Here is a 15922-nt window from a genome sequence, read left to right on the forward strand (position 1 = left end):
TGCTGGTCACTACTTACTCTTACCAGACCTGTTAACCGATCTGGGGATTGTGTGAGCTCCACACAAGTACTGGGCACCGCTCCAGGTTCTCATATGACCTTCACAACAGCCCTGAGACATCAGTGTCATCTTTCCCATCTTGCAGATGAAGAAGCCAAGGTCCAGCATTGGTTTAAATCATTAGCAAATCATGGTGCTGGGATTCAAGCCCAGGTCTGTGTGACCGGACCCTATGCTTCTTCTGCCACGTCATACTCCATACATACTTATTGGAGAAGTCTGTGGGTCCTTGTTGGGTAGCTATGGGTAACTATGAGCATCTTGAGCATGGAACTCTCTTGGGGAGTGTAGTGCTGTGACCTCAGTCTTTGGTGCACATCAGAATCACTCAGTCCCATCCCAAACCCACTGAATCAGAATTGACAGCAGTGGGGGTCTAGTAAGTGTGAAGTGGGCATCTCATTGTGGTTGTAATTTGCTTTTCCCTTTTCACTAATGATGTTGAGCATCATGTCATTAGCTTCCTGGTGATTTGAATTTTTTTTTTTTTTTGGAGTCTGTTCAAGTTTTTCACTCATTTCTGATTGGGTTGTCTTCTTATTGACTTATTAGAACTCTTTACATATTGTGACTACAACTCCTTTGTAGTTATATGGGTTGCAGATATATTAGCTTAGTCTGTGGCTTGTCTTTTCATTTTTCATGATGTTTTCTAAAGAGCACAGCACTTTAATTTTGGTGAAATCCAAATGAGCATTTTGTTTTTCTTTTATGGTTAGGGTTTTTGTGTGTCTTGAATCTTTACCTATCTAGGTGGTAAATATTTTCTCTTATGTTAAGTACGTACATTTTAAACACATTTCTGAGGTGATTCTGCTGTGCGGTTCCCTTAAGTTCAGAGTCAGATCTGAGTTTGACTCCCAGATTTGCCACTTAGCTGAGCAAGTCACCTTGTCTCTCTGAGCCTCAGTTTCCCTATCTGCAAAAGGATGTAAATATAGGGCCCATCCACAAAATGTGTTAGAAGGATTCAATGAAATAAAGCTCAGAGGGAGCTTAGCAAAGTGCCTGGCATGAAGACAATGTTCCATAAAAGCTGTTTTGTTTATAAACTGGCTGGCTTCGAGGACAGCAGAATGGGACGGAGGAATAACTTGGTTTGTTGTTTGTTTTCAGTACATCAAGACCTTTTACAATGAGTCGTGGGAGAGAAGGCATGGACATCGGATAGACCTGGATACTCTGACTCTGCTCTGGTCTGTGACCGTGTCCATATTCGCCATTGGTGGACTTGTGGGGACGTTCCTGGTGAAGTTGATCGGAAAGGTTCTTGGGAGGTCAGTGGGGGCCATCTCTGTTTGGGGATCCCTTCTGTAATGTTCATAAATATGTCGGTATCAGAGTCAGGATCCCAGCAGGCAACAGAGTTCCATTCAGTCCAACTGGAGAAATTTTAACGCCAGAAGGGCAAGGAGCGGAAATAGGGTACCGGAGGCCAAGGAGAGGCGAATCCATGGGTGATGGGCTGACAGGCAGCCGCTGAGATTGTAGAGGCACCAGGCTATGTCAGAACCCTACTGTCCAAACAAGGAGGAGCTAGGAAGAAATACCCTGGCTCCTTTCTCCTCCTGCCCTCCAGTCTGCTGCTGGTACCTCTCATTGGTCAAACCCAAGTGGAAGTCTGAAAACTCAGGAGTCTTGGTGCGGTTCAGGAGGACCAGCTCCCAGGGCACAGAGCAGAGCGGGGAGAGAGGGGAGGGATCCATTTACAGGAGCAAATGGAGAAGAGTCAGCACAGTGTCTTAGAGATTCTTCCACATATGTACCGATAGAACTGCTTTTTAAAAATCAGTTGCTTAGACAGTCTTCCGTTGTATGACTGGATGATAACTTATTTAACCAGTTCCCTATTGAGAGACATTCAGGTGGTTTCAAATCCTTTCCATTACAAACAGGGCTGTGGTGAGTATCAATTTCGTGTTGAAATTCCCAATCCTCGCCCCCTCTACTCAGATCCAATTTACCTCTGAGCTTCATTCCTCATTTATTTTTAAATTTATTTTTATTCCTCATTTTTATTACCCGGCTTTAGTGACAGAACACTCCTCCCTCGTGAGACTGGACGGTGACCATGTGGGTGCACAGACCCTGGCTAATCTTCTCTCGTATAAGACTGAGTTATCAATAAATTCCCCCAAAACATTTTCTCTACGTCCTTTCTCATAGCAACTTCCTGGGGGACATTGAGGTGTTAATGGAAAGAGTAGTCTCTAGAGCAACCGTGTGTGAACTTGAATCATGAGTCTTCTACATCCTGGCTGTGTGGGCTTGGCCAAGTCAGTTAATGTATTTGAACCTCAGTTCTGTCATCTATAGAATGGAGTCAGTAGTTGCTACTCTGCAGGAGATGCTATAAGGGCTAAAGAAAATTAATGGAGGGGGAATGGTCCATTAGCAGTAGCTCAATAAAGAGAAGCTATTATTATCTACCATATTATTTACTCATCATCACCTTGACACCCATACACAGTAGGGACTCCACAGATCTCCATATTGTACTGACCTGAATTAGCAAAGAGATTCATCAGACCCCAGAAAATCCCCCCCGGCCTTGGGGCTTCAAAAACAGTGTTAATAATGGTGCTGCCCACTCCTTTACACTCGGCCTCACATCCCCAAATTAGAACCGATGATGTTCAGAGCAGCCTTTCCATAGGCTGGGGCAGGAGGCCGTCTGAAAACATGTGATGCTCATAAAGGCCTGTGGTACCCCAGTGAGGTAGAGGAGGTGCCGACATTCTCTGTGTCCCCAGGGGCGCTTCCAGGGCAGTAGCTAACGAGAACTCAGTACACAGGAGGTACAACGGTCGTGGAGTAGAGTCAGGGCTGCCGTTTTCTGAGGTCCCCCAATGTTTCAGGCACTCACACACACCCTCTTGTTTAATTCATTCGACTCCGTGGGGTCTATCGATGGAGAATGGGAACTGAGCAAGGTCAGAGCATCTGGCCAAACTCAGCCAGTTCACACAGTGCCTGAGCTCAGGTAGGACCCAACACACGTCGGCCACGCACCATGATCTTTCCACTTGCCAAGGAGATCATTGTGTCCTGCTGGCACTGGTCTTGGAACATCCTTGACTATTTGACAACAGATAAGTGACCAGCTGGCGCCCAGACTGGCACCACTGGCCAGGGTCTCCAAGGCACTGTCGCTAAGCCTGTGGCCCCAAGTCCTCTTGCCTGTTGCAGTAGATGGAGTGACCCCTGGCCCCAGACACTATTGCCTGTGACACATTCCTACCTTATATCTGGCCGTGGGCACTTATGCCCCAAGCCTGCCCCAAAAGAAAGCTCTGAAGCCCAGCAGCTGGTACAGGAAAAGGAGCACTGGAATCGGATGTCGTGGACCAGCAAGTCCTGACTCCCCAACTTGCCAAGTGTGTGACATGGGACTTTGCCACCTCTCACCTCTCAGCCAGCGCTTTTCCTGCGTGTGAAATGAAGGTGATCAATGGCTTTACCATCCTCAATAACATGGCGGCAAAACAAAACAGAAGGAAAGCAAAAGAGAAAATGTATTTGAAAAGTACTAAATTTCTAAGTGATGGAGGAGTCCTAGGATGCAGAGAGAGATGGATCAAAGGGCTTTGGTTGTCATACCCCAAGCAGGTGCCAGTTCCTTTTTTCATCATTATAAGTATAAAAGTTGAATTGAGTCTCAGCTTGAATAGTAACTCTGTAGGGGAGAAAAGGAGCAAAAATTAAAGAAGTTGGCTCCCATGTATTCACCTCCAGCTATAGACCAGTCCTTGACATATGGTACATCATTTACTTCTTACAACTCTCTGTATTATTGTAAACCAGAGGCCCTGAGAGGCCCAGCAACTTGCCCATGGTGACAAAGAATGGGGTTGACCTGATTCAGACACAGGTCTGTTAGACCACAAGGCTGCACTCTTCCCATGATGTGGTGTGGATGGAAACTGCATCCTGATGCCTCGTTTTTTGTCTCTGATGGTGGCTGTCCCAGAGGAAGAGGAGGCTGGCTCAATGTCTAAGGCTAGGATGGGATCCAAAGAAAGGGGCCCAGATGAGTGACTTGGAGGGAAGTTTGGGTGGAGCTGGGCGTCCTTGGAGTCAGGTGGTCCTGGTCACAGCAGGTCCAGCAATGGGACTGATCCTGGCTGAGGCATATGGCTCATCTGTGATTTAGGAGAGGAATGAGGACAGGGGAGCATAAGGGACCTGAAACCGTCTCTGGAGCTGAGCCACCCCCGTTATGTGGTCTCAGGGATGCAGGTTCCTTGTCTCTTGGAGTCTCTAGCCTGGAAAATTCTGAGCCAAAAAGAATTCTGATTGACTCCCTGCCCCTCATTTGGGGTCACCTATCCTCTGCTTACCCGGCTTTAGTGACAGAACCCTCCTCCCTCGTGAGACTGGACGGTGACCATGTGGGTGCACAGACCCTGGCTACAGGCCCGGCTGTAGACCTGGGCTCTGATGCTCACAGCTCGTGGGGCCCTGGATGAGTTCCTTGAACTCTCTGGGCTTCACTTAGTTCACAGTAAAGTGAAGATAAAGTCATAGCCACGTTGGAGGATGGTAGTGAACGTTAAATGGGATGACGGACGTAGAGCATTCATCTCAGCCACTGACGTAGAGCCGGCATCCAACTTAGGTTCACTAGCATCTTCATCATCCCATCGTCCTCATCATCAGTGCTTCCTGAGAGGCGTCGGTCCATCACCTGACAGAGCCGATGATGCAAATGTCCCTTCAGATGCACTCACATTGGCCTCTTTCACATATCATTGGATCTAGGTCTTCCCTCCAGAGTGGAGCACAGAAAATATGTGGGAACCCATAGGGAAACTCACACGGACTTTGAAATCAGATCCTCAGTCAGATTCTCCAGCAAGCCATGGTTTGTTCCTTCTTTTTTTTTTTTTTTAACATCTTTATTGGAGTATAATTGCTCCTTTACAATGGTGTGTTAGTTTCTGCTCTATAACAAAGTGAATCAGTTATACATATACATGTGTCCCCATATCTCCTCCCTCTTGTTTCTCCCTCCCTCCCACCCTCCCTATCCCACCCCTCTAGATGGTCACAAAGCACCGAGCTGATCTCCCTGTGCTACGCGGCTGCTTCCCACTAGCTATCTATTTTACGTTTGGTAGTGTGTATATGTCCATGCCACTCTCTCACTTTGTCACAGCTTACCCTTCCCCCTCCCCATATCCTCAAGTCCATTCTCTAGTAGGTCTGTGTCTTTATTCCCGTCTTGCCCTAGGTTCTTCGTGACCAGTTTTCTTTTTTTTTAGATTCCATACATATGTGTTAGCATACGGAATTTGTTTTTCTCTTTCTGACTTACTTGACTTTGTATGACAGATTTTAGGTCCATCCACCTCACTACAAATAACTCAATTTCGTTTCTTTTTATGGCTGAGTAATATTCCATTGTATATATGTGCCACATCTTCTTTATCCATTCATCTGTTGATGGACACTTAGGTTGCTTCCATGTCCTGGCTATTGTAAATAGAGCTGCAATGATCATTTTGGTACATGACTCCTTTTGAATTACGGTTTTCTCAGGGTATATGCCCAGTAGTGGGATTGCTGGGTCGTATGGTAGTTCTATTTTTAGTTTTTTAAGGAACCTCCATACTGTTCTCCATAGTGGCTGTATGAATTTACATTCCCACCAACAGTGCAAGAGGGTTCCCTTTTCTCCACACCCTCTCCAGCATTTATTGTTTGTAGATGTTTTGATGATGGCCATTCTGACCGGTGTGAGATGATATCTCATTGTAGTTTTGATTTGCAATTCTCTAATGATTAGTGATGTTGAGCATTCTTTCATGTGTTTGCTGGCAATCTGTGTATCTTCTTTGGAGAAATGTCTATTTAGGTTTTCTGCCCATTTTTGGATTGGGTTGTTTTTTTTTTTTTTTTTGATATTCAGCTGCACGAGCTGCTTGTATATTTTGGAGATTAATCCTTTGTCAGTTGCTTCATTTGCAAATATTTTTTCCCATTCTGAGGGTTGTCTTTTTGTCTTGTTTATGGTTTTCTTTGCTGTGCAAAAGCTTTTAAGTTTCCTTAGGTCCCATTTGTTTATTTTTGTTTTTATTTCCATTTCTCTAGGAAGTAGATCAAAAAGGATCTTGCTGTGATTTATGTCATGTAGTGTTCTGCCTATGTTTTCCTCTAAGAGTTTTACAGTGTCTGGCCTTACATTTAGGTCTTTAATCTATTTTGAGTTTATTTTTGTGTATGGTGTTAAGGAGTGTTCTAATTTCATTCTTCTACATGTAGCTGTCCAGTTTTCCCAGCACCACTTATTGAAGAGGCTGTCTTTTCTCCATTGTATATTCTTGTCTCCTTTGTCAAAGAGAAGGTGACCATATGTGCGTGGGTTTATCTCTGGGCTTTCTATCCTGTTAAAGCATAACATAGTGGAAGGCAGCTCTCACACTTTCCCTGAGCTTTCTCTTGACTACGCTAAATGTCCCCAGTCCCTTTGGCCATTTCTCAAGGATATGGGCTTCAATCTCCTCATTATCCTATTGCTCTTCCTTGAATTTGACCTCTTCTGCCAAGAGCTGATGATCTGGGCTGCACTGGGGAGATTCTTCACCACTGGAGAAGCTCGAAACAGTGAAGCCGGTGTCCGCGGTGGGGTTCCCAGGGGGCGCTGGAGTTCTGCTCTCAGAAACGGCATGGTGCTGGCCCCCCTTGTTCTGCTGCATGTCATGCCTGGGAAAAATATGGAAACACAATTGATTAAAATCCCCTTCTCTGAACCTGAGTGAGTCAGCTTTGTGAATTATCTGCAAATAAGGTTTCTATCCTCACTGGGACACTGTCATGCTGGGGGTTATTTGGGAAGGAATATATTAATATGATGAACTTGCTTAGAGGGTGTGCAGCCCAATCTGCAAATGTTTCAAATCAGACTTGAATGTGATTTTAACATCCCCTGCATAGCACAAAATATATCATCACATCTAGTGCAGGAGCTCAGACCAAAGCCCTGGGAGTCATCATTGGCTCCTCTCTTTCTCTCCACCTCTATCCAATTCATCAGTATTTTGGGTTCTGAACCCCAATTCCCAACATGTGTGGTGGGGAGGGAGTTCCCACACACCATCAAGCAATTCTCCGGACACCAGCTGGGTGTCCTATAATTCACCTCCATTCTGACACCATCTACCTAGAGATGGCATCAGATTACAAGACTGAGGGCTCAGTCCTACAAGACTGCCCCCTCCACCAGTTCATCCGCCAGTCACAAGCCCAGGTTGTCACCTGTGTTTCTGACCAACTGGCTATAGGTTAGATGTTCCAACGACCCCCTGCCTCGGGTTTCAGGTTAAGGGTTCAGTCTCACAAGACTGCCCCCGCCCCAACTTCAGATGCTAATTGCAAGTCCAGGTTGTCCGCTGTGCTTCTGACCCAATGGCTGTAAGTCAGAGGTTCCAATGACCCCCCCTTCCAGTTTGATTAATTTGCTAAAGGGCTCGGAGCGTCCATGCTCTCTCTGAGTGCACCACTCTCTCCAAATCTGTACATGTTCATCAACCTGGAAGCTCTTCAAACTCTGTCCTTTTGTGTTTTTATGGAAGCTTTATTACATAGGCACAGTTGCTCAGGTCATTGGCCATTGGTGATTGAACTCAATCTCCAGCCCCTCTCCTGCCTCTGGAGGTTGGGGATGGCATTGAAAGTCTCAACCTTCTGATCACAAGGTTGGCTCCACTGGCAACAATCCCCCACCCTTAGCTCCTTTCCAAAAGTCACCTCATTGACATAAACCCAGTTGTGGTGAAAAGGGGCTTGTTATGAATAACCGGATATCTATTTCATCTTTATGGCTCTGAAGCAATTTCAGGAACTGAGTACAAGAGACTAAATATTATAACAAAAGATGCCCTCATTGCTCTCATCACTTGGGAATTTCCACGGGTTTCAGGAACTAGCTGGAAATCAGGGACAAAGATTGTGTATATTTTTGTTATTATATATCACAATCAACAAATTCCACCAGCCCAGTCTTCAAAACATGCCAAGATCTGGCACTCCCTCCACCACTACTGGCTCACTCCCTCCACTGCTACCATCCCGGTGCAAATTCCTATTAGCACTTGCCTGATCTATTGCAATATTCCCAGTTGGTCTCCCTGCTCCCACACTTACCCCTACAGCCCCGGGTTGACACAGAAGGCTAAGTGGTCAGGCCGCGACACTTCTCTCCTTAGAATCTTCTGGTGGTTGCCTGTCTCACTCAGGGTAGAAACCCAAGCTCTCTTGGTGGCACACACACCCCTTATGAGCTCTCTGCCACTCCCCTCCACCTTCACCTTCTACTGCTTGCTCTCTGGTTCTTCGATGCTTCTAGCCATGCTGGCCTCACTGATGTTCCTGAAATAGCCCACGTCTGGCTCTTCTCTGCCAGGATTGCTGTACCCCAGTGTCCATATGGCTCACGTCTGCTCTCTCTTCAAATCACGCACTGCACTGTCTTTAAGTCTGTGGTCAGGTGTTACCTTCTTGGGGAAGCCCTCCCTGGCCACTCTGTGTAAAATACACTCCCTTCCCTGCTTTCGTCTTCTGTGCAGCATTTATCACCATCTGATATGCTACATATGTTTTATTTTTACTTGTTTATCAAGAAGAGCATAAAAGCAGGGACTTGGCCGTGTTCATGGCTATGTGCCAGAACCTAGAATGATACTCAGCACCCAGTGTACCCTCAAACATGTGTCGAGTGAATGAATGCCAGTTGAATGAATAAATGATTGTTGAAAGATGAATGGCTGTGAATAAATGTGGCAGCCACCATTGTGAGCGGCCTTAGTATCCTGGTTCCTGGAATGCCAGATCTCCCATTTAATAGCACGTGACCTTGGCCAAGTACTTAACTTCTAGATCTGTTTCTTTATGTGAGAAATAGGGTAACAAGATTACTTGACTTCTAGGGTCTTCAGTGAGTATAAAACACTTAAAACAGTGTCTGGCACCTCATAAGAACTCCGTGAATGTTAGCTATCACCATGGGTTTATTTTATTTCTTTTTAAATTAATTGAAGCTCTAAATATGTTCCAGGTGCCATCCTAAGCACTTTACATAAATCATTCTCATAGAAGCCTTACAAGATAGACATTATTATACCCATTTTACAGGGGGGTAAATCAAGGCTGAGAGAGAGTAAGAAACCTGCCCAGAGTTGTTCAATTAGTATGTGGCTGGGCTGTCCAAGCAGGAACATTATTGGACATGGATTCGGGTGAACAGCAGCTCTCCAGCCCATAGACGTAGAAGCTAAAGTGAGATTCAGGGCAGATCAGAGCTGGGCCACGTGGGGTAAGTTGGGGTCCACATGACTTGGCTCCTAGATTCACTCCCTTCATTTATGCAGCAAATATATCTGGGACACTTGCATATGCCGGGATCTGGTGTAGTTGCTGGGGCTACAGTGGCAAGACAAAGTCGCTGGCCCCATAGCACTTACATTCTAGTAGGGGAAGATAGACAACTAGCATAAAGCAAATAAATACAGAGGATAATTTTCCACAGTGTTGGGACTGTGAAGAAAATAGAACAGGGTGAGAGGATGGAGGGGAATGAGCTCTGCATTTGGGGGAAGCAGCCATGTCAAAGAGTGTCAGGAGGTTGCATTTGAGTTGACACTTTAGTGAGATAAGACTCATGCAATGAATAGAGGGGCACCAAGGATGAGGGCCATGAGTTAGGAAGGAGCCTGGCACACCTGAGGGACCGTGGGAAGGCTCATGAGCGTGAAGGTGAGAGTATGAGATGCTGTGGCAAAAGCCATCTCATGCAGGGCTCTATAGGCCCTGGTGAAGAGTTTATTCTAAGTGCAGTGGGAAGCCACTAGCAGGTTTTAAGAAAGAAAAAGTACGTCCGTGTGTGCTATGAGAGGATAACTTTGGCTACTCTGTGGACCCTGAACTCCAGCAGGGCAAGAGTGTGTGTGAGCCTATTGCACTTTTATGAGTGTAGGATGATGGTGGCCTGGACCACTGCCATATTGTGGGGCTGTAAATGGGAGACGTGGTTTGATTTGGGATATATCTTGGAAGTAGTATATATAGGACTCAGTGATGGATTGCATATGGGTCGTGAAGAAAATAAAAGATGTAAGTAGTATTCCCAGATATTTGCCTAAGCCACTAGGAAGGTAGTGGTTTTTTTTTTATGAAAAAGTCTATGGGAAGAGGGATTTGACATGCATTTTGGAGCAGGGAGGGATTTAGTAGTGGGAATTCAAGAATTCTATTTTAAATATGCTTGGTTTGAGATACCTACTAAATATGCTAGTGGAAGTGTCCAGGAGGCAGTTGGATATGTAAGTCTAGAGTTGAGAGGAGAGGCTGCATCCAGAGATACAGTTGGGAATTGTCATCGGTTAGAGGGATGAACTGGGTGGGATCACCCAGGGAGGGAGTGTAGAGAGAGGTGAGACTAGGAGAGAGATGAGCCGGAGCTCTGGGCACCCCAACTTTCAAGGCTCAGGGAGGTGAGGATAAACCAGCCTAGAGACTGAGAAGGTGAGGCTGGCGGGGAGAAAAATGGGAGAGGGTGCAATCCCAGATATGCAGAGAAGATTGTGTTTCAAGAAAGAGGGTGTGGTCAACCACATCAAATGCTGCTGAGATGTTGTACCAGGGGAAGGCAGAGAATTGGCAGTTGTTTGTCAAGGTAGAGGTTGTTGATGACCTTCACAAAGGCAATCTCCGTGGAGTGGTAGAAATGATCTAATCAGAGTGTGGGTGAGGAAAGACTAGACGATGAGCAGACAACATTCATGAAGGAGTTTCACTCTAAAAGGGAGCCAACATGAGGAGCAGAGGGATGAGGACCAAGAGAGACAATATTTAGATGTGTTTATATGGGAATGATTGAGTAGAGAGGGAACAAATCCTTCACTGGGGTAGGGATGCACAAGACACTGATAGACCTTACATCACTGGGGCAGTTTCATCCAATGCAGGTAGGTGGGTGAATTTGGTGGTGGGGGATGAAGTAATCCTTACCTCCTCCTCTGTGAACTGATGATTTCGTTAACACTGATAACTACAAGTGTTAAAGACGAAATGAGATGAAATCATTTACAGAAGAGCCATGCTCTTTCTTAGTACTATACTAAAGGCATCACACTGAGTCTCCCGCAAGGATGAAAATTCTCTAGAGGTGGACCCAAGGATCTCATATTTGTATGTGCTATTGGGAAATCTGATGCGCAACCAGACTGGAGAACCACTAAATAATGCTAGCATTATTTTTATGGATATCATTAATATCATCCTAGTATCAAATGTCCAGTTTAACTGAAGTAGGGCAGTGGACAAATTGTCTGGGGATAGGAATTGGGGTATTGATTCCTAATCAAGCCCTTTATTTCTCATTGTCTACAGATTATAGAATGTATTGTTTTGTCCAACATCCAAGAACCCTCCAAATCTGGCCACAGCAACCCCCTCCTGCCTCTCCTCCCTCAACAATCTCTTCACAAACTTACCTTACACTAGCCTCTGCAGCAACAGGGGTTTATCCTATGTGGCCTCAAGGCGGGAACTGAGACCCAGAGGTGGAGCTACACGGAGAATATTTGGGCATGTTGTAGAAATCTTTTTTTTTTTTTACAGACAAGCTGCTACCACCCATGAGATGGAAGGTCCAAAAGGGAGAAGCAGCATTCCTGGGTTTAAAAGCCAGGGCCACACTTTAGTGAGCAGGTTGCTGGGACTACAGAGAGATGGCTAGGGCAGAGGAGAAGACACAGAGCTGCTGGAATGGATCACAGAGAGGGAGAAATACCCTGCTTCTCCCCTTCCCCGCCCTCTAGATGGACATCTGGCCTCTCATTGGCCAATCCTCCCAGGAAGCCAGAAGCAAGGGAGCCTGGGAAAGGTATTTCCCCCTGAAACAGAGTCAGGCAGAGAAAGAAGGGAGCTGAGCACAAACAGGCAAATGGTGGGCACAGTTCTGAGTTATACAATCTCATATTTTCTATATCTTTACTTATAGAAGTCACAGATGGTCACTAATTGACTTGTGTGATTTATTTGCTGTCTGTGTTCCTCACTAGGCTCTAAAGCCCATGACGGGGAGGACGGAGATGACTCTCATATTCCTGTGGTAGACCCAGTGTCTAGCACTCACTAAATACATGATGAGTGGAACCCAAGTGAAAGCTTCTGTGAGGAGGGTCCAGGTCTTCCTGCCACTCCCTCCAACCATTGTGCCGCTTTCCTCGCAGGGCTGACACAGTAGTTCCTCAGAGGACTGAGGGGAAGGGCCCTGAACATGGAGCAGTGCCGTGGGGTGCAGGGTATTCGCATCCTGCTTTGAGCTTTCACCAATAACAGAAATTAGTGCCTTCAGACTTATCTTTATTGAATCCTGAGGCTGTGACCTTCGGCATCAGAATAAGGGAGGTTACTCTAGATTGGAATTTTTGTTTTAAGTCTCTGCTAAATCACCTTTTTTTGCCATGATAAGGTCCAGTTAAATTAATCTTTTGAAAGACTAATTTGAAATCATATTTATTTTTTAATAATTAATACATTCATGTGACTTAACTTTCAAAAGGACCAATTAAAGTCGAAAGTTTCGTTTTTGTTTCTGTCTTCTGTCTCCTCCTTGGAGACAGTGTTACCAGCTTTTTGTGTATCTTTTCCAAGATTTGTGCCTATCTCTACACACACACACACACACACACATTTTATCACATAAGTTGTTGCATATTCTACATAAAGTTCTGTATCTTATTCTTTGCACTTAACAATACATCTTTGAGATTTTTCCATATCAAAATATAGAATGCTACCTCTATTTTAATGTCTGCATAATATGCCACATTATATATGTATCATAATTTATTTAAATAGCCCCTTATTAATGGACATTTGGGTTGTTTCAATCATTTGCTGTTATAGAAGATGTTGCAATGAGCAGGCTTTATACCATCCGAATTGAGCTGCAAAATTCACTAAGTTTGGGGTTCTCCAAGAAGTTGTAGGAAAGGGAAAAAAATTTAATGAACAGCTTGAGATAAATCAAAAATAGTAGAAAGAACTTTGGCCCGGAAGTTAAGAGAGCTAACTCCTACAAGTAATAACGAAGTTCCCTTTCAAGCCCTAGCTTCTTACAATTTCTAAAACAGTTTAATACTGTTAAATCATTGAGTCTTTAGGGAAAAAGTATCCTGTGAGAGGCTGTTTTCCCAGCTACTTGATTCATTAGTTGTATGACCTAAAACAAGTGACTAATTTATGTGTCCTAGTTAACTTATCTATAGAGCAGAGATAAGAATAGTACCTACTTCATAGGGTCCTTTTGAGCAGTAAATGAGCTACTCATGTAAAATGCTTAGAATGGGGTCTGTCATATAGCAAAAGTTCAATCAGTGTGAGCTATTAAGATCATTTTGCAGATGAGGCAAGGAAAGCACAGAGCAATGAAGTACGAAGTCCCCTAGGTCATAAAAGAGACAGCTGGTGCAGGAACCCAGGTCCCCAGGCCTCCAAATAAGTTATGCTTCTCAACTGTGAGGTCTTAGGAATATGTTATATATTCATATAAAACAGTGGTAGTGGTCCTAACAAGGAGCAATGAATAGTAAGACTTGCCAAAGGAATTTGGCTGACCTCGTTTGAGGGGATTAGCTCAGCCTCATGCTTCATGCTATAGTTCATCAAATTGCAGGTGCCATTAGGTATAAGAAGCATTGTTACATGAACTGCAGAGAGAGAGAGAGAGAGAGAAAGAAAGAAAGAAAGAGAAAAAGAGAGAGAGGAAGAGAGGGAGGGAGGGAAGGAAGGAAGGAAGGAAGAAGGGAGGGAGGGAGGGAGAAAAACTATGCCAGCTGAAGTCATAGGATGCTGTAGGTGTGCTAATTAACAAGCTATTGCTCCCAGCTCCCAAAGTACCCTTCTGTGCTCTGCTCTGTGATGCAGGGGCTGAGACCTGCAAGCCTCACCTGCCCTTTGCCACAGGGGCACTAGAAGAGGGGGGACTTGCTCCCTTTAGTTTGCCTGAATTTCCTGCCAGCCCCAGCAGTGACCTTAACCAGTTCCCTGTGTTAATTCTCTCTGTGAAACTAATAACTAGAGTAGTTTTCATTTCCCTGCCTGACATCTGACTCATGGATTGTAAGACGCATTTTGACTTTGTAGTGTTAAATGAAGGTCTTAGAACCAATGAGATAAAATATTGCAACAGGGAGACTCATAGAATATCAGGGCTCTCAGTGCCTTCGGAGGTGACCTAATCAACCGTGGTAATGAACCCAGAGGAAGGAAGTTCCTTGCTCAGGGTCATATGGCCAAAGGTGGCAATGGGGGTGGGGGGGGTCTGGATCCTGTTCTGGGGATACACAGGCCAGTGGCAGCCTCATCAAACCCCTCCTTTTCTTCCAGGAAATTCACTTTGCTGGTCAACAATGGGTTTGCAATTTCCGCCCTGTTGCTGATGGCTTGTTCTCTCCAAGCAGGAGCCTTTGAAATGCTCATCCTGGGACGCTTCATCATGGGCGTGGATGGAGGTGAGCCTTCACCGTGGCAGGAGAGGGGGCAGTAACACATTCCTGGGGCGTGTTTCAAAATGTGAGGGGTACTTGTGGCTGTCACATGCATCCCTACTGATATTGAATTGGCAGAGACCAAGAACACAAGAACCCTGCATAAAGTGGGGCAGTCCCATGGGATGGACCACCCACCCACGATGCTCCTCTAATGGAGAAGCACTGACTGGGACGGACCCAAACCAACTCCAAAGACCTGCATGGTCTTCGGCACATCACGCATTCTATTTATCATCTTCACCATAAAATTCATATTCCAAGTTGTCTGTGGTTTCCAGGGAGTTTTTATGAGGATTATGTTTCCTGTCTGGGCCTCTGACTCATTCATTCTTTTTTTTTTTTTTTTTCTTTAACGATGTTTTTTGATTTGTACCATTTTTAAAGTCTTTATTGAATTTGTTACAATATTGCTTCTGTTTTATGTTTTGGTTTTTTGGCCTTGAGGCATGTGGAATTTTAACTCCCCTACCAGGGATCGAACCCACACCCCTGCATTGAAAGATGAAGTCTTAACCACTGGACCGCCAGGGAAGTCCCTCATTCATCCTTTCATTTATTCACCAAGCAGCATTTACGGAGTACATGCTGTGCCTTGTGGTCTACACTGGGGACACAGTGGTGAACAGGACCCCCCAGTCCCTACATCTGGAGCTTACGTTCTAGTGGGTGGACAGATATGTAATTAGATATATGAGGTAGATAATGGTAAGCCCTAGGAGGAAAAGAAGCAGCACAGGAAGATAGCAAGGGCTATTTTAAATAGGACTCAGGGAAGGCTGCTCGGAGGAGGAAACAAAGGAGCAGAGACGGGAATGAACCAAGGGCAAGAAACAAATGAATATTGTGGGAATTGTGTACCTGGCGGAGAGAAGAGGACAGTGTCCCTGAAGTGGAAGCGTGCTTGGCAAGTTCAAAGAAGAGTCAGGAGGCCAGTGTGGTGGAGCCTGGTGAGCCAGGGGGAGAGTGGTGCAGATGAGTTGAAGAGGGGCCAGTCACATCCCACAGGACCTTGTAGGTCACAGTGAGGACTGCGGATTTGTGCTGAGTTGGATGGGGAGCCGGGGTAGGGTTGAGAGAAATGTGACAAGAGTTGGTTTATGATTCAATAAGATTCCTCCCACTTCTGTGTAGAGAGAAGGTAGGGGGAGGGCAGGAGTGGGGTGGGAAGGCCATCTGCCCAGGGATGATAGCCATGAGTAGGACAGGATGGCGGCGGTGGAAGGGGTGAGACATGGCCTGATTCTGGCCATGGCCTGTGAGAGTAGGAGACTCAAAATATATTGTCAAAACCAACAAGCCAACCC

General features: G+C 45.4%; 1 protein-coding gene across 1 annotated transcript in view; it reads left to right on the forward strand.

Annotated features, from left to right (window-relative positions):
- Window positions 1–15922, forward strand: part of SLC2A9 (solute carrier family 2 member 9) — a 183170-nt gene that overhangs the window by 24075 nt on the left and 143173 nt on the right. Inside the window, 2 exon segments of the mRNA XM_060012810.1 lie at window positions 1177–1337; window positions 14455–14579. Coding sequence (XP_059868793.1) covers window positions 1177–1337; window positions 14455–14579 — 286 coding nt within the window.

Source organism: Delphinus delphis, chromosome 5 (genome assembly GCF_949987515.2).
Source record: "Delphinus delphis chromosome 5, mDelDel1.2, whole genome shotgun sequence".
Taxonomy (NCBI): domain Eukaryota; kingdom Metazoa; phylum Chordata; class Mammalia; order Artiodactyla; family Delphinidae; genus Delphinus; species Delphinus delphis.